This window comes from Phycomyces blakesleeanus (genome assembly GCF_001638985.1).
Source record: "Phycomyces blakesleeanus NRRL 1555(-) unplaced genomic scaffold PHYBLscaffold_11, whole genome shotgun sequence".
NCBI lineage: Eukaryota > Fungi > Mucoromycota > Mucoromycetes > Mucorales > Phycomycetaceae > Phycomyces > Phycomyces blakesleeanus.
Window position 1 is genome coordinate 1,230,669 of NW_017265144.1, and position 19,529 is coordinate 1,250,197.

Here is a 19,529-nt window from a genome sequence, read left to right on the forward strand (position 1 = left end):
CTATAACGTTAAATATTGAAATATGTGCTTATTATACCATAACATGTATCCAATGCCATAACCTTTGAAGTAAATATTAAATGGGATAATATCAAAGTTTTTGCACTTGTTTCAATTTTCACTCGGAATATATATTACACACATATATACTTTTTCTTCTGATCATTAAATAATATAACGTGGGATAAAAGGTTAAAGAGTAGAAGGAATATGTCAATTAGAAAATAGATATATCTAGTGTGATAGTCACGATTACGTGAATGTCCATATTAAGAAAGTACAAAAAGCAAAGGGATATCATCAAAGATTGCTTTTCAGTATGCTTTCCAAACCAAGGTAAGGTCACCATCCAAAACATGATATGAATTGATATTGAGGGAGGAGATAGAGAGAACTATTGAGAGAAACCGAGGGCATAGAAGACGCGAAGGATTGTAGCTGTTGCCCTGAAGCAACGATTTATTGGGCTATCAATTGAGATAAAATACTTGATAAAATACTTAAAAATTATCCAATTTCTTTTCTTTCCTTTTTTTTTTTCTTAATTTTATTTCTTCAGAATTCACTGTCTGTACTGAAATCACACTCGATCAATGTCACAAACATCAAATTCGTCAAAGCTATTTGACGGGGTTGTCTACAAAATCGACCAAACAATGAGTTCTCGTACGCGGAATAATGTAAACGATCACATTTGGATGCACAGTAAAAAGATAAAATACATATAAAAATAAATAAATAAATGCAATCGTACTCACAAATCAACACCATTCGATGTGACATTACATAATTCTTGTGGATAGCTCGAAGTAGCGTTATCTTCCCATGGTGCCATTCCCGCAAAAGACACCACTCCAACACATGCAATTACAGAATCCCCGCATTATGATCTAGGCCCAGAAATTGCGCATGTATCAGTAAGTAGGCGAGAAAGAACGAAACAAAGACCAATAGATGCACGCGATTAACGATCCAGTAGCCAAAATGGGTGATGGCTTCTATCAAAGGAAAACATGTCCAAAAGTAAGTTTTACAGACTTGGTGCATTAAGAATTTCCTGAGATAATTTTGTCTTTATATTTCATTCATTTATTTATTTATTTATTTTCTTAATCATACAGCGCATCTTATTTCTCACTCGATCCACTAAAGTTTTTTTCGGGTGTGATTATATCTACTTCTGGAGTAAGAAGAATACACCATCTTGTCACAAAAAAAAACCCCTCCAATCCAGATTCAATTAAGCTTATGTCAATAGATACCTCCTTATGACAGAGATACGATGTTTGGTGGAACCCAACTCTTTGGTGGCCAATATAGACTTGACTTGACTGAGGATGTAACCCATTTAATGGTAGCCGAACCCGAAGGAGTAAGTTCTTTTTTTTTTAAAAAAAAAAAAAAACTTCCCATGACACGATTTCTTTTTTGAAATTGATTGATTTAATACAAAATAGGAAAAATACACTGAAGCTATTGCAGATCCTGAAGTATCTGTTGTAATGCCAGACTGGTTTAATGCATGTATCAAGCACCGCCGTCATTATCGTGAAGTAAGGACAACCATATGACAACCGTATTGCTATTACTGCCCTTATTCTAGAATACGAGTATACAATTATCTAAACTATCTATCTATGTTTTTTTTTTTATTTTTATTTTTTATTTTTTATCAAGGATATGTTTAAATATCCAGACCCTCCAATCTTGCGCAATTCCAAGGAAAATGAAAAGACTGCCGAGGAAAAAGAGGATGACGAAGAACTAACTCTCCTCTATCCTTATGATAAAACATTGCCATATAATTACAAGCCCAAAGAACTCTTTTTGAAAGAATACACATTCTTCCTCTCTAGTGACCTCATGCTTCCTCGTTCTATTAAAAGGGACTTGATAAAATACCTCGAAAGAGCCGGAGCTAGAGTGCTGTCATACTACGACAGTCTTACGGTTGATGTGGTAATTATGAAATGGAGAGGATCAAAACGGTATATTCAGGCATGTCAAGATAAAAAAATTATCGGCAGCTTCTGGTGGGCTACAAACACACTGTGTCGTGAAAGGTTTGTGTCTCCCCTCAAGTCTTTGTTGGATTATCCTGTTCCAAAGGGAGGCATTCCTGCGTTGAAAGATACGTCCTTTGCGGTTAGTGGATATAGGCAAGAAGCACGCAAATATGTTGTGTCCTTGATCACTGCCATAGGAGGAAAATACACCAAGCAGATAGTTCAAAACTCCACGACTCACTTGATTTCATCACGGTAAATTAATGTATATCCATATAAATTATCAAATGGTATCCTGTATTATTTTGTTGTACTAAAGCTTTTTGTTTTTTTTCTTCTAAATGATAATTATAACAACAATCTTGTGTGTCCAGAAAAAATGGCCCAAAGTATGAGTTTGCCAAGGAAAACAAAATACCTGCTATCAATCATCTCTGGCTTGAAGAGACTTTTCAGCAATGGGAATGTAAACCATTAGATGATGAGCGCTATACAACTTTTCCTGATGAAGACATATTAAATGCGAAGGTTGGCAAGACTCCTGTGTGTCCCAAAGAGGTCGAGAGGTGGATGGAAGAACCCCTACCAGAGGTTACTCCATTACCCAACCAGCCTCAACCGAATGTATCTACAACTATATCCAATGAGGAAGATATGTCCCGCGAGATTTCTTTTGTGACCACCGAAGACCAGCAGGCTCCAGAGACACCACGGTCTGAAGTTCAGACCAATGCCAATGCCAAAGCCAATGCCAATGTCAATGTCAACACCAATACTATTGATGATAACGAGGATAGTGGCAACGGTGATAATGGTGACAGCACCTATACGGAGTCAAGCCAAGCTATATCTAGACAAAGACGAGGATCAACGCCTTTTGGTACCCAAAAGAGATCGCACTCAGAAGTAGAAACAAGTAGTCAAAAGAGTCAAGGAAGGAAGAAAAAGGTTAAGCAAACGGCTCAGGTGTGTCGTATCGCAACTACGTGCGTTGCACTTTCAGAAAAAGAAAAGTCTGTGAGTATTATGTATAAATATATATTATCTAGAGAGAGAGAGAGAGAGATACCCGGGGCACTATTTTTTTATGCTTTATATTCAAACATATTGCCACTATTTGTTTTGTAGAATGCACGTGCATTAGGAGCTCAATTCGTTGAATCTATAGCCTTTGCTACTCATCTTGTAAGTGAAGATCGAATCATCAGAACACCAAAGTTCCTTTGTGCTATCAACCTCGGACTTCACATCATTCGGCGTGAATGGATCAAGGACTCGATCGAAGGTCATGAATGGCAAGATGAAAAGAATTATGCAATACATGATAAAGAATCAGAAAAGAAACTAGGATTTAGTCTTGATGATAGTTTGAATATCGCCAGGGAGCGTATTTTCTCTGGAGAGAATGGATGGTTGGATGGATTGACTGTCTATCTTCCACCTAAGAATAGAGACTCACTCAAGCAGGTAGTCGAGACCGCAGGTGGGAAAGTGGTTTTGCGTAAACCGCTCGCAAATGACGACGTGCTGGTCATATCAGAGGATAAAGATCCTGGACTTATCAGGTTGGGTTTCCAACTCTATTCACCTGATCTGGTGATACATGGTACATTACAACAAAAGCTTTTGAAAGACAAATATCTTTTATGGTAAAAGTTGGTCCAAGGCAAAAGAAAAAAAAATACATATGTATACATGTATATTAGAGATCATGTACAACATAAACAGCAACAACATATGTACACACACACACACACATATATACATATATAAAAGCTGTATTCTTCATGGTTATGATTCAAGTTTTAAATTTTACAGCAATAATACTGGATCTTGATTGTCAAATAAATAGAGTACTTCTCAAGGCTAATTGTAATTAAAAAGAAAAAAGAAAGAAAGACGGGGCACTACTTTACGTTATGGAAAAAGAGTCGAGGATTCCCATAGTTTTAGTAGCAGGTTTTCGCAAGCCCCCTTTTTTTTAGTGGCCTTATAAGACACGGTGCCACTTCTTAGGCAGAGGGCTAAAGTTTCTGTAATAGTAATAATAAATGCCTTACCGCTGTTTTTTTTTTCCTATTATTAAATGTTTGTAATTCTTGGCTGTTTATTATACATAAATGATTAATTATTGACTTTTGGATAAACAAAAAACTATAGTAATGTGTTATATATATATATCTATTTTTATTCTATTCTATATTATTTATTACATATTTAAAAAGTTGAAATATAAGCACGAAACTTAGACTCTACCATTAAATTCTCTGCAAATCTTCTTACCATTTTACAATCACATCACTTAAAGTCTACTATCTATTCAATAAACTGCTCGACTTATTTTTACACATTAATTGTAATATATAGTAACTAAACTTCTTATAGCGAAGAGCTACATTAAACTTGAGGGGAGGGGGGAGCTCTACTTTCAAAAAGTATGCTAATGATTTATTAATTTCTTATTTATATAGATCTATGAATTCATCAAAAAAAGATATGTGTGTGTGCCTGGGTGGGTTTATGTGTGTCCGAATGAATTTATGTGTGTGTGGGTGGATTTCTGTGTACCTGGGTAGATTTTGTGTGTGTGTGGGTAGATTTATGTGTGCCTGGGTAGATTTTGAGTGCCAGACGTGGCACAGCGGAGGTACAAATGTTAAGAGAGGCAAATTGAATAGTAAGAAAAAGAACGTCTTTATCGACTGATGTATATAAGCATATTATTCTATCTCTAATAAATACCATTCTCACAGTATCTACTTTTTCTAATCTTAATATACTAACCCAAGATTAGTTCCGAACACCTCGTATATTTTTTAATTTTTTCTTAATATATAACACTCTCACAATATCTATTTTTTCCAAAATTGAGATACTAATCCAAAATCAATCCCAAATACCTTTATTGCAATGCAGTATAGTATTTAAACAAAATTATAGTTGGAATAAGAGGGTCAATTACTTGTTATAAAATAATAATAAAAAATCAAAAACTAATTGAAAGCTTGTAAAAAAGCAAAAAAGTAAAGTAAAGTAAAATAAAATAATTAATTTAAATTTCAAATGCCCAGTCTTTTTGGTAGATTGTAGAGCATTTTTGGAACTCAAACGATCTAAGCTGTTTTTAGTAATTTAAAAACACCTGGGAGCGTGGCATTTTTGTGAGGCTAGCAATTCTCCTACACAAAAAAAAATGCAACGGTGTTTCAATATTTTATTTCTCCTAATGTCGTATAATCAAAAAAGCAAAATTTTATGACTTCGGGATTAGAAGCGTACTTTAGAAAAAAATGTACTAAACGGCCTATTTTTTATGTGCTACAAAAAAGTAGCAAAAAAAGGTCGGCAAGTGAAAATTAAATAATTGGATTTCACATATAATATTGCACTTTGATGTGTGTTTGTGTATGCGTGCTTTTTTTTTTTAAAAAAAATAATTAAATTATGTCATTTTAACTTTGTTTTGTGCTATATATAATGTAGATATCTAGCATTTCTTGACAATATTCTGGTATATATATATATATATATATATATGTGTGTGTGTGTGCAACAAGTGATTAATTTAAACAAGCAGCTTATTTCATCAAATTTCAGTTTTTATTTTCTATAAAGCTTTCGGGACACCTTTTAATATTAATATTAGTATATACATATATTTAGTAGTTCGTATTATTATATTTATACCTTGTCAATTAGTGGCTTCTATTTCAAGATAATTTCACACAGACACTATAAACACCACGCCTAGCCTGGTGCTCAGAGCTCCATATATATTTATATACAAGAAGAAGAAGAAAGATGTACAGCAACTTTTATCAAAATATTGAACCAAGAAACTAAATATATATGATATTCCCAATTCAGTTTAATCGACTAAACAAAAAAAAATGCTGTGTATATTAATAAGAGATGATACCCCAATAAAGTATTTATTAATTTTGTCTGAATATATTTGTATTAAAAAAATTAACGTGATGACAAACAAGCACAAACATACACAACCGTCAAATTGTGAGACATGGTTGTGAGACATTACTGATGACACACATACAAAAAAACAAAGAATTTATGCCCTCAATCTTATTTATTACTATTATCATTTAATAGAAGAAACAATATGCTAGGCTAACAGTTACAATTTGGCAGTATATTATTGCTATTATTCTTATTTTAAAAGAAGAAGATTTATATATGAAAGATTCTTGGTTGATGTATTGCAGAAAATGGCTTTAATTATATAATTTAGGACAGTCTCTAAAGTAAACCTTTGTGTAAGATTTCCTTGCTATTTTCTTTTTATTTTTCTCCAACATAGATATTATGATTATCAATAATATCTCATTATTAAAAAAGAAAAAAGAGATTTGTATACCTGGTTTTGTGTGCAGTAGATCCACACTGGTTACATGCGCAAGTTTTTGAGTTGACAAAAGAAAGAGTAGGATAGCCAAAAGACATCTTTTTTTTTGAAAGAAAAAGTCGGTTGTTGTTGTTTTCGGGATAATAATTAGATAAGAAAAGTGGTAAAGAAGATGGTCAATTTGAGAAAGATGATCTTTTATATACTCTCTTTATTTTTGTTGTGTTTTATTTTATCTCTGTAAAGATACAAACAACAGGTTTGTAATATGTATATATGTATACAGAGATCACTAAGTACAATGCTTTTTTCTTTGTTAGGTGAACAGAACCTGTTATGTATTTTACTAGCATAGAACCAAAAAAAAACGAATATACAATATCCAATCATCATAATGATACCGATACTTATTATTCCAACCTGTATCATGATAAACTAACATTAGAAATAAATCAATCGGTTCATATTGTTTGAAGTGCTCTTCTTGCTCCTCTTGTTCTGGAGTATCTACTCATTTGTGAATATTATTGCTCCTTTCTTTAACCACATTAAATGATAGAAAGAAATAATACAAGTAATATCTGTATTCTCATTAGATCAAGCAACTAAATGGAATTTCAACATCAAAACAAATCTTTATTTTTATACTTTTTATGCCTTTTTATGTATATAGATATGTAAAAGTGGGTCTTATTACATGTCTTTTTAGAAATTATACAAGTTTTAGATAATTACAACTATGATAGGACTAGCCTATTTTGACTGACTACACACCCGCATATATGTATTCACATTACATAAAGTAACATAGATCTCAAAGTCTTTACAGCTCATAAATAGTCATAGCAAAAACAGCAGCAGCGGAAAAGCTAGACATTTCATACTCTTTCTCTTTCTTTAACAAAATAGGGATTTTTGGGTTAAAAATTGAAACCCTAGTTATGACAATTAAAATAAAAAACAAGATAATATAAACTTGCCGAGGGTTGTGATGTTATAGCACAAGGAACCTGCCGCATTATTAAGCCTATCTATTAATCAATCAATCTATAGATCTAAAATATCAAGTTTAAATTAACTGGAAATTAATAAACTATAATAATTTATTGCAGTTAAAATAATAATAATTGAAAAAAAAAGAAAGAAACCCCCATCATATCGCCCCCAAAATAATAATAATAATTTTTTGTGTGTGTGTGTGTGTGTGTGTGCTGAAAGTATCGGTCAAGCATGAGGGATCGTGCAACGTCGATTTTCAAAGCCCAAATCTAGAAATGACCCTTATTGAGGTCCACAAATGTAGTTGAGAACCATGCATTTGTCTCATTTCCATCATAAAACTATATTTTATATATATATATATTATTCATTGTCGGCTGCCACAAAAAATAAACTATCATTGTTTTGCTTCCTCTTAATATTACATGATGAACAAGGGTCGTCTGTTCTTCCGCAATAAGCCTGGTAGTTTTATTCTTTATATGTATTTTCAGTTTAGCTGTGTTGTAATTTACACATTTAATACAAAATGGTTAAATAATAATATAATAATAAAAAAGGCTCAATTGTTGTTGTTGTTATTAAAATAAGATAAACCAATAACAAGAACAACAAACTTTATACCTAACTATAACTGTATTGAACAGGTTTCCTATTGTCATTGGGTTTTTTTTAGTAGTGATAATGATAATAATGAGCTGTTACAGTCTCAATTATTATCACAAAGAGAAATAGTTTCATCCCTTGCATCAAACATGTGTGGGATGGTGATTTTCATACATTTCACATTGTCCTGTTCTGTACTGTATTGAAACAAAGCAATGAAAAATAATGGGGAAAAGAAGAAGAGACTATTGATATTGTAAATTTGTTATCGTTTTACAAAGAGCAAATCAACAATGAGAATATTGGATATCTATTCTTACTAATGAAAGGGCTTATTGGGTACTTTAGCCATTTCTTTCTTTTTGTACATATATTTATTTCGAAAGAATGGTGGGAATATAATGCACTTGTGGCTGTGCATGTCTCAATCATCTCTCCAAATTAAGGTCTGCATTACTTAATCTCTCCATCTTTTATTTTTATAAATTTTTTTTTACTAAGCTCCATTTATTGCAGATAAATTAAAGAGAGAGAAAGAATATGGGTGTGGGCAGTCGAGTGGGTTTGGGCATGGATGTGGGTGCGTTCATGATTTGATGTGATATAAAGAAATCCAAAGATCATTGGCTCTTTTTATTGTTTTATTTTTATACATATACTTTAAGCAGGGCAGGGTAGACAGTGTACAGGAAAGAGGAGAAGAATAAGATGAAGAATAAGATGAAGAGTAAGAAGAAAGATTAAAGAAGAAAACATATATACATATGAATATTGATATTGATATTGATATGGATATTTGTTCCTTTTCTCTCTCTCTTTTTTTGGGAGGTTTTTTTTAGACAATACCAGATAGGTACATGCTCTTTTCATCGCTAAGCTCTTTATACTTCTGCTGTAATTCTCTTTCCCGTTGTGCCAGCTTATGGACCTCATCTTCAAGAGCCCCAATTCGTCTTGGGATAGCAACCTTTTCGGCGAGCTGCAGATTCAAGAAACTCTGGTACTCGATCTTTGCCGATTCGAATTCATCAAAGGCATCCATGATCTGTTGCGAAAGCGCTGCCGATCGAGCCATGTATCCACCCAATCTGAGATCGAGTTTCTTTTCAAGTTTACCCGCACGTGTGGCGTCACGGATCATGGTCTTTCGGTTGGCCTCAACCATCTTCTCGAGGCCCTGGATCTTGTCTTCGTCATCCGGAATTTCGTCAAGAGTCATGAACTGGTTGAAACGAACAGAGAAAAGAACGTCATCGTGCTCCTTGCTCCAGACGGCTTCGAAATTGGGTTGGGAAGACACGCGAGCCCAGACAGCCTCCTTGACATTCGCGCCCTCTTCCAAGGCCAGCTCTTTCTCCAATTCGCGATCCATCTCAAGACGCGCATCCTCAAGTGCCTCTGAAGTAAACTCGTCTTCAAGATCGGACAGATCGCCTGGCAGGTCTGATGCACCGGGCGCAATGGCGCCTCCAGCTACTGGGTATTTGATTGCGTCGTGTGTCAAGAGACGAATAAACTCGTCTTGAACCATGCTTTTGATATCCTCATCATCACCATCCTGGTCAATCTTTTCTTTGGCAGGAATTGATGTGGGTCTAGGAAGATTGAGCTGGACAGCCTGGGATCGACGTGCGATGCGTTCCTTTTCCTCACGTTCGGCAGCTCTCTTGAGCTCCAAGTCTACATCACTTCTGTCCTCAATTATGGCTGCTGTGCCGATCATCTTCTCGTCTTCCTTTTCCTCAAGATCCTGAAGACGGATCTCCCACTCGTTGCGAGGCTTTGGTAAGCTAGAGAGACTGTCCAGCAATGCGCGCTTTCTCTGGGCCTGAATCAGACGCTCATCTCTAGGTGTCTCTCCTCCGATCATCTGGCCCTGGACATTCAGCTTGAAATGATCACGAAGAGGGGTTTTGAAAGGCGTCTGCTGGCTAGATGACCCAGGAGTTGCCATCACATCGTCCGGCCCGCTACCGCGCATGGGTGTCATCAATGGGTTAGGGGTCTGGACGCTTGAATGTCTTGGGGTGGCACCATCAAATCCAGTACCTCCTCCCATGTGATAAGGTGTGTTCTCATGGCCCAACAGGGGGGTCTGTGTGCTTGTCAATGCACGCAAGTTACGTGCTTCCTGAAGAAGATTATCATCTAATATCAGCCAAATAAAATAATACATATATAAGAGATAATAATAATAATATGAGATTACCCATGTATGTATGATATGCGTAAATTTGCCTTTTCCCCCCTTTTTCTCTAAAAAAAATAAAAAAATAAAGATCATTTCCTTGAATTTACTTACTGCTTGGTGGCGCTCTAGGGGTTCTGGTTGTGAGTGTGTTGGGTGTGACTGAATAGTCTCCGATGAGACCGCGAGTGGCACCTTCTTCGCCTTCCTCCAGTACCAACATTCGTGCACTCTCACCAGCAAAGCCAGTCTTTACGATCTCCTCCAATTCGTCTTCTCCAACCTGAGGTGCAGGAAGGACGAGTTTGCGTCTCTTGGCAATCTGTTCCTGTTCCTGCATCTTGACAACCTTGGCGTCCTTCGCAGGAATAAATCTACCTTGGTTGCCCTCGGGTTGTCCACTACCGCCATTTGCCTTTGACTTTCTCTTCTTTTCTCTTTGCTTTTCTTCTTCAATGTCAGCACGTCGTCGATTGAGTTTAGAAAGGTGAACATTGGTGAGTTTTCCGGGATCTACAGGACGACTGGCTTCTTCTGTTGTGTCGTAGAAACCCAATGGCATCTTCTTTTCGAATGGTACGTCTGCATTATAATCCATAACGTTCTTCTTCTTCTTGGCGCGCATACTGTTATTGTTATTGTTATTAGTATTATTATTTTAAAACAGTAGCAATAAAAAAAAGTCCTTTTCTTTCTTTTAGTTCTTATTCACTCTTTCCAAAATAATAATAATACTAATGTGTGTATATATATATACGTTGAATTTGTTTTTCTTTCCTGTATATTCAATACAAAAACAGAAACTCACTTTATGCCAGCTGCCTTGAGTTCTCTGCGTTTCTGTAGTGAAGTCAATCGTCTAGCTTCTTCGAGTTGTCTTTCTCTAGCCTTTCGCTTGGCTTTTTTACCCTGTGTGTTTGCTAATCTAGCACGAGCTTCAGACAACATCTCTTTTTCATCTTCGTCCATGTCTACTGGATCGGGACGTGCGGGTTTGCTTTCTGGTTCAGGATCGATTTCTCCTGGTCTGAGCTTTCGAACGTCGTCGGCACTTGGTCCACTCTCATGTCCAATTGATCCTGTCAAGCCGAGATCTCCAAGAGGTCCTGCTTCTCTAGCTTCTGCTTCATCCAACAATCGTTGGTAGCGTTCAAGACATTGTGCAGGTGTTCGTCCGACAATTGGTGCGATCGTACGCCATTGAGTTGGCATGAGTTTTGCAAGATGCAAAAGCTTTTCGTCTTCTTCTTTTGACCATTCAGTCTGTTTGATGAATATATTATTATTATGATTTTAATTTAAAGTAAAGAAGGGGAAAAAAGAATACGTCAGTTTATTTAACATTTTATATATATATAAATATATATATATATATTTCTTAAAGAAGTATATACATGTATATCATTTACTTTTTTTTTCTTCTCTTTTAAAAAAAAAGAATCGATGTAATGGAATATAAATTTATTTTATTTTATCTTATTTATTAATGTAGTTATTATTATTTTATAATTAATATACTTTTTTCTTTTCTTTTTTTTTTACCTTTTTGATACTTGGATCCAACCATTCATACCATCTTGCTTTACATTGCTTTGGTGATTTTCTCACAAGCAAAGATGAGATACGGGCCCATTGATTCTTTCCGTATTTGCTGACAGCAGCCTTTAGAATCTCATCTTCTGTGTTTTTCCAAACACCTCCTTTGATGAGGACTCTCATGGCGTTAAAGTGTTATATAGATGTGAGAGTGACGAAATAGTTTCCTCCCTTTCTCTCTTTCTTTCTCTCACACACTTTTTTTTTTCTTAAAAAAAATAAAAATAAAATTTGATTTGATTTGACGCGCCCTATTCAAAGCGGGTAGTGTAAAATTCAATATTTACAAGGAAATCGCGTCACCCTTTATTTCCGCCAGCCAATGAGCCGAATTATAGAAATAAGAAGGGAAGGAGGGAGATACTACTAGTATATAGTCTTGATTGCACAAGAAGCATATTATAATTTTTAACATATGTGATAAATATAATATATATATATATAGTTGCATGTGCGTAGTGTGGGCGTAGTATATGCGTAGGGTGCAAGGTATAAAGTGCAGGGTAATATGTGTAGGGTGTAGGATGTAGGTAGGATGAGTGTATTATAAATAAAAAAAAAAATTAAGCTTATAATAATTTATTTATATTGTGTATATTTAAATATAAGAAAAATCAAATCAATGCATTTTGAGTTTCTTGCTTATCACATGTGAGAAAGAGAGAAAGAAAAGAAAAAGATAGTCAAACGTCTTGTTTGGTTGCATTTACCATTTACCATTTATTTACTTATTTTTATTCTGGCACAATATGACGGCTTGTGGCATAAAGGTGCATTTATACAGTTGCATATATAAAATATTGGTTTATTAGTTTATGTATTTTCTTTATTGACCTATTCATTCAATTGCTTACTCACTGACATTATAAAACATGGCACATTATCCATATATCTATATTTAATTGTCATTATTAAAATAATTGACATTTGTCTACAAGTACAATAAATCACACACACACACACACAAAGTAGCTCCAAAAAAGAAGAAGCTTACCTTATTCTCAAATTTTTGCTGTCAAAATAATGTGCATTTTTTGTTGTATTCTTGTGTATTGATATATTTATTTATTTGATATATAGAAGTAAAGAAATATAGCTATATAAAGTGAGTGAGAGGCAAAGTAACACATACGCGGGAAATCAGTTACAGGCACTAAAAGGAAAGTCGCACACGTGTAAAGAGAGCCAATATTTAGTTATTCTGTTTCTGAAACCCGAGAAGAGTAATTGCTCGTATATTGCAACCATTTCATCAACCTTTTTTTTTTATTTTATATATTTTATTTCAATTTTTGAATTTTGAATTTTGAATTTATTTTATTTTATTTAATTTATTTTATTTTATTTTATTTTATTTTTTATCATTTTACCTTTTTGTCTCCTCTTCTTCTTTTTCTTCTTCCTTGTCTGCTACCTCTCTTTCTATCTACCTCTTCCTCTCTCTCTCTCTCTGTGTGTGTGTTTTCATTAGACTCTATCTCTTAACAACACTTGTACCTGACTGGTCTTACCAACCTAACATTTACACATCGACCCAAATTCACAGTCACTCCTTCTTTGCTTCCCTTCTTCCCTTCTTTATTTTAAACAACCCAACCTAACAACCAATTTAAACAAAATATCTTAATTTATTTTTGGTTCTTGTACACAGTATTGTACCCATCACTAGGTAATAAATAAATAGATATACTTTCATATATTACGCCATTTTTGGTTCATTCTTTTTTTGGTACATTTCATTAAGCTTATATTATATTATCATTGTATTACTTATTTGTAGAGTGGACTTTTTTTTTTATATAAATTTATATTTATATATACAACAATTGCATTGCTCACGGCGTCGGAGACTCGATTAACATGAAATCATTTGCTATTGCTGTCATTGAGACCACGGCCACTGTGGCCAGTAAACAGAACCAGCGTGCCTTTCCAGTAAGAAGAAAAAATATAAGAATCTCTTAATGATAATAATAATAATGCTGCTGTTCTCACGCACGTGACCTAGATATTGAATATTATTGTAGAGACTGACAGTCATATGCTGTCGCTCGTCAGGTACATTCCCGATATTATCGAATTTGACCAAATGGTATGGCTTTTCACGTGGCACTAACCTAGCACAGACCGAGATACAATAGCATATAATAGAATACAATAGAATATAGTACATTAAAGTATAATATTATCTCATCTCATCTCAAAATTATTATTATTATTATTATTTATTTATTTATTTGTGTGTGTGTGTGTGCGTATATAGGTTAAGAAATACTATCCAAAGTCAAAAATTCCTTTTCCGCACCTTACCGAACCATCCTCGACTGCCGTTAAACGACGAAGCCTTCGCCAGATACTTACCTCGCTTACCCAGTACAAGTATCGCTCCAATGCCGACAAAGTCGAACGGTATCTGAGACGATGTTCTCTGGATAGCTTCATTTCCAACTCTAGCATCTTCAGAGATTTCTTTACGCCCCAACGAGATGAAGACTATATCGTATCAAAGATCGAGACAAGTGTACGACTCAAACAACCCAGTCCACCAAGCCTGATTGCGCCGTCGTTGTCTGCTGAGATTTCTGTTGCAGCTGACCAGATAGTACCCCGGTCACCAACAGACTCTGCCACAGTCCCCACCACTATCACAACCACAACCACAACCATAACCACCAAAGAAGACGAAGAAGACGAAGACGAAGACGACGAAGACGACGACGACGATGATGATAGTGGAGATGATGATGAAGAAGATGATAATGATAATGATGCTAGAAATAATGGGAATCATAAATACGATAATCATTTCAATTTCAATATTGATAGTGATAATGATTTACTAGACAGCTACAGTATTGCATCAACACACAACTCTGTTTCTCATCAATTACCAGTCGATTCACCTCGTCTGGAATACGACATTGTTCAAAAGTTGCCCACCAAACCTTTCTTACTAGACAATCTAGAAATCCTAAAAGTCCTAGGAAAAGGCTGCATGGGAAAAGTAAGACTTTGCTTTAATTGAAAAACAAAATAACAATAATGCATTCTGATCACCAAACAATAACTTTTTTTTATGTATATATATATATAATTTATAATTATTTATATCTAGGTTTTCCTTGTTCGTTCTCGTACAACGCAGGAACTTCGTGCATTGAAAAGCATCGTCAAGGATTTGGTGATCGAACAGCGGGAGATTACCCACACTCTGGCGGAACGTGAGATCCTTGCCACTGTTGCTGCCATTGACCATCCCTTCTTGGCAAAGTTACACGCTTCCTTCCAAGACGAACACAGGCTCTATTTAATCACCGATTACTATTGTGGAGGCGACCTCGCCACACAAATGAGCACCTGCTACACGTTTACGCCCGAACGTGTTTTGTTCTATGCAGCCGAGATTATCGACGGCATTGGAGAGCTGCATCGCCTGGGAGTCTTGTACCGTGATCTGAAGCCAGAAAACATCTTGCTTACCCAAGAGGGCCACATTGTCTTGACCGACTTTGGACTCAGTAAATGGCTCACAAACGAAACCGATCAGTCGACCCAGACGTTCTGCGGCACGGCAGAGTACCTGGCGCCCGAACTGCTTCTTGGAGATGCCTATTCATTTGGAATTGACTACTGGAGCTATGGAACGATTATCTACGAGATGCTGACCGGCATCACGCCTTTCTGGGCAGACAACCATTCAGAAATGTACCGTCGGATTCTTGAAGAACCTCTCGAATTTCCTACAGATATCGAATACGACACGGCCGAGTTCTTGGCTGCCTTACTGGATCGCAATCCGGCCACCAGACTAGGCTGTTCTTTGGAACACGGTGGGGTGGATGAGATAAAGACCCATCCTTACTTTGCATCTCTTTCATGGGATGATGTGTATCACCGCAGACTAACACCCCCTTACAGCCCCAATTTAACCTCAAAACTTGATTTTGCCAACTTTGATCCTTTGTTTATCGACATGGAACCATCGTTTAGTCCCATGGGTTCTCAGATCGACCCTACGGATGACTTTCAGCACATATTTGACGATTATTCATTCACAGACGAACGATACTATGAAGAAGAAGTCGAACCAACCATTCCTACCATTACAACCACATCAACAACAACAACAACAAATAATAATAATACAATTGCCGAGCTGCAGGACAGCCACACAATACATTCTAAACCATCTTTCTCATCCAGTCAACATAACAGCAAAAACAGCAAACCCAAACCCAAAACCAAAAATAAAACCAAAGACAATAAAAACAAGAATAAGAATAAGAATCATGGCGAAGAAAGTATTTACGATAAACCACAAGCCGCCGCAGTAGTAGTATCCCAGCCTGGTTTCCAGCCTGCTCGTAAGCGAGGTAGCATTAGCATGCTTTCAGACATTGACAGTTTCAATCTCGATTGTCACACTTCAGATCAACATGTTTCTGCACCCTTGCCTGCCGCCCTGCCTTTGCCCGAAGCACCGTGGATCCCAGAAACCCAGGGAAGGAAACGAAATGCAAAGCGGAGGAATACAGGTACCTCTTCAGTATTATCAGAAGATGACGAAGACGAAGACGACAATAAGAGCAGCATTCACATCCCTACTACTGCTACGGCCAGTAACAGCAAAAACAACACCAAGATACACAATAATAATAATAATAATAATAATAATAAGAACAAGAACAAGAATGTTCATGATACCGATACTGATAACGACACCAGCCACGATAAAGAACCCACTCTTTCCGAGCGTCATAGCAGTACACTCCTTGGACATGGAAACGATAGTACATACAAAAACTACAGCTCATCGTTCAGAATGCCTGGTTTGTCTATTGCATCGACAGTTGAAGACATGTTGGATCCTGTGTTTGATGATCTTGGATTTGGAACCGTTCCTGATCTTGATCTCCAGCTGTCTTTTAGCCTTGATCACACACACGTACACGCCCACCCTCATCCTCACACACACGGATCTTCAGGATTTTCGACAAACGTAACTCCAACCGAAGATGTGCGTGAAAAGACAAAAACCAGACGATTTTTCGCTCCTTTCATCAAATTCTAGACTCTCTTTTGATGAAGAAAGAGAGAGAAAGGAAAAAAATACACTTACATATATAAACACAATACCCTCTATCTTCTTTTACTCTCCTTATTATACGCATCTTCCTTTCTACACTTCCCTTTATTCTCTTACTTAATATTTTGTTTTCCCTTATTTACAATACACCAAAAAAAAACCTAAATTATACAAACACATACACTTAATCTCATACTCAAACTCACTTATATATACACACATATCAGTATCTGTGTGTGTGTATAAGTGCAAGTGCAAGTGTAAGTACAAGTAGTAGTGTTTACATACATATTACATCCTTATACCTTATACACCTTATATAATCTTTATGTATTAAAGAATACACACATTCACATTCACATACACTTATACACATCTACCTTTTGAAAAGAGTATATATATATAGATATTTATATTTATAAACTTTTTCTTATCATTTTATGCTCTCAAAAAAAATACACATAATAAAATATATAAACCTTAAAAAAAAGTCTAAAACTAAATAAGAATTGACTTTTATGGTCGATCCAAGCACAGAAGATATATATATAAATTAGTATAGATAAAATACTTTATCGGATCTGTCCTTTTTTTTCTTCTTTTCTTTCTTGTTCTTTCTCATTGTATAAAATGAGTTTAGTAGTATCGATAACAGATACAAGGATAATATCATTCCCACGCACGAACAAATTTGTAAATTCACACATATGCTTATTTGTTTGGTTGCTTGGTTACTTGGTTACTTGGTTACTTGGTTGCTTGGTTACTTGGTTGCTTGGTTACTTGGTTACTTGGTTACTTGGTTACTTGCTTGTTTGTTTATTTGTTTATTTGTTTTTCTATTTAAAGAAATTGTATGTATGCATGTATGTATATATAGTAAAGAAACCTAAAGTTTAGAAGAAGAAAAATACTTTCTTGTAGAACAGAAAACAAAAGAAAGAACTAAATGTCAAGTATAAAATAATAATAATAGTAATAAATATTAGTGACAAGAAAAAAGAAAATGTTGGTTGTATTTTCTTGTATTACGTTATCTGATTCGTTTTTATAACTCTATCTGATGTGTTCAATTTTCCTTTGTTTTATTTAGTTCCAAGTACAAATCACAATATGAATATAGACAGAGCTTTTGTGTGGGAAACAATCGTTGTCTTATCATCAGAATATCTACATTATTACCGAGTGAATTGAAAGTAAACGATTGACTATAATTATGTACAGTGACATTTTACATTTAATATCCATGTCCTTTTGTTATAATTATTATATGTTATTTATCAGCAAAAATCCCAACATTAATTAATTACAAAGAGAAATTATTATTTTTTAAAAAAAAGGTCTATTGTTTTTTTTTTTGTTTTTTGGTGTGTGGGTAACCATTTTCTTTATCTTTTGCTCTTTTTGGTAATTTTATGCTTCTTTGTATATTTGAATTAAAAAAAAAGCTACAATTTCTTTCTTTCTTTTTTGTATCTATTGGTATGTTGCTATGCTGGTAATGTATCTATGTGTGGGTAAATCAAAATCTGTAACATCTTAAAGGGTATAAGGACAAAGGGTATGCATATATATCAAGTTTCATGTATATATACAAAGAAAAAAGAACCAAGAATTGAAACATGTATTTAAATATGTCTATTGTTATAGTAATATTAATGAAATAAAATGAAATACATGGAAAACATGATATTCCCTTGTTACATATTACATATGAATATCATTTTAACATTTTTTTAAAGGAGAGTTTCGTCATAAATCCTCCTTTTTTTTATTGCTCACAAATTAATTGATATTTGGTATTACCTTGTTAGTTTCCTTTCTGTGTTTATGTGTGTGGTTAATATTATTCCTTATAGAAAATCATCAGCTTACAACGGGGTGGCTTTTGTGTGAAATCCAACAAACTCAAAAATAAGAATAAGAATAAGAATAAGGAATAAGCAGAAAATAAACTAAAATCCAAACAACATCAGAAAAAGATCTGTTCTTTGTTGTACTGTGCTTTCAATACAAACAACATTTATATGTATATTAGAGAATAAACTGTCACTTGATTTACTGAGCATTTTGTTTAATGCAGGAGGTGTTTGATGTGTATATGTGCCAATGTGCAGACGTGCAGATGTAAAGAACATCTTTTATGAATAGACGCTTTGACACCAATTTTTATTTTATTTAATAGAAAATAAAATAAAGGGTAAGTTATCACACCTTTTTGATTATTATTATTATTATTATATATCAAAATATTTAATAGCATTATTACACACAAGACACTTGGATTTATACAACAATAAATTACATTAGTAGCTATTTATATTACGTCACATATCAAAAGTCTCATCTTAAACAACCTAAACCCCTTTACATCAAATCCATCAATACATTTGACAGTAGAAACCATTTCACCCCCCCCCCCCCCCCCCCCCTACTTATATATAGAGGGGTAAGGATAAGGGTTAGGTTATTGTTTCAAGATTGTTTACCAACAAGTCAAATCAAACTAAAGAAACAACCAACCAATCACAATCACAGTCATCATTTTCTGCTTTTAAAAAAAATCATCTCTTTATTCACACAGCTTTTGTGGAAATAATATTTTCATACATACAAAATGTACACATGTTGATATGTATGTATGTATATAACAGTCATATCACTAAAATTATGAGGACTTTTTGG

General features: G+C 34.8%; 3 protein-coding genes across 3 annotated transcripts; 2 read left to right on the forward strand and 1 right to left on the reverse strand.

Moving 5' to 3' along the window:
• Positions 1-593: 593 nt before the first annotated feature.
• PHYBLDRAFT_145879 (hypothetical protein) lies at positions 594-3,659 on the forward strand (the record flags this gene model as incomplete). The annotated part of the gene is made up of 9 exons (XM_018431552.1): positions 594-680; positions 804-917; positions 980-1,023; positions 1,122-1,185; positions 1,259-1,372; positions 1,458-1,553; positions 1,678-2,261; positions 2,381-3,023; positions 3,135-3,659. 9 exons carry the CDS (start codon positions 594-596, stop codon positions 3,657-3,659), a joined length of 2,271 nt encoding a protein of 756 aa, XP_018291528.1.
• Positions 3,660-8,836: 5,177 nt separating this feature from the next.
• On the reverse strand, positions 8,837-11,881 carry PHYBLDRAFT_96681 (Homeodomain-like DNA binding domain-containing transcription factor; the record flags this gene model as incomplete). Its single annotated transcript, XM_018443977.1, has 4 exons — positions 8,837-10,122; positions 10,277-10,788; positions 10,971-11,425; positions 11,705-11,881. Coding segments are annotated over 4 exons (2,430 nt in total), but the record flags the coding sequence as incomplete, so codon positions are not given.
• A 2,821-nt stretch (positions 11,882-14,702) lies between these two features.
• Positions 14,703-15,725, forward strand: PKB2 (serine/threonine protein kinase AGC family; the record flags this gene model as incomplete). The annotated part of the gene is made up of 2 exons (XM_018439884.1): positions 14,703-14,762; positions 14,874-15,725. Coding segments are annotated over 2 exons (912 nt in total), but the record flags the coding sequence as incomplete, so codon positions are not given.
• Positions 15,726-19,529: the final 3,804 nt, after the last annotated feature.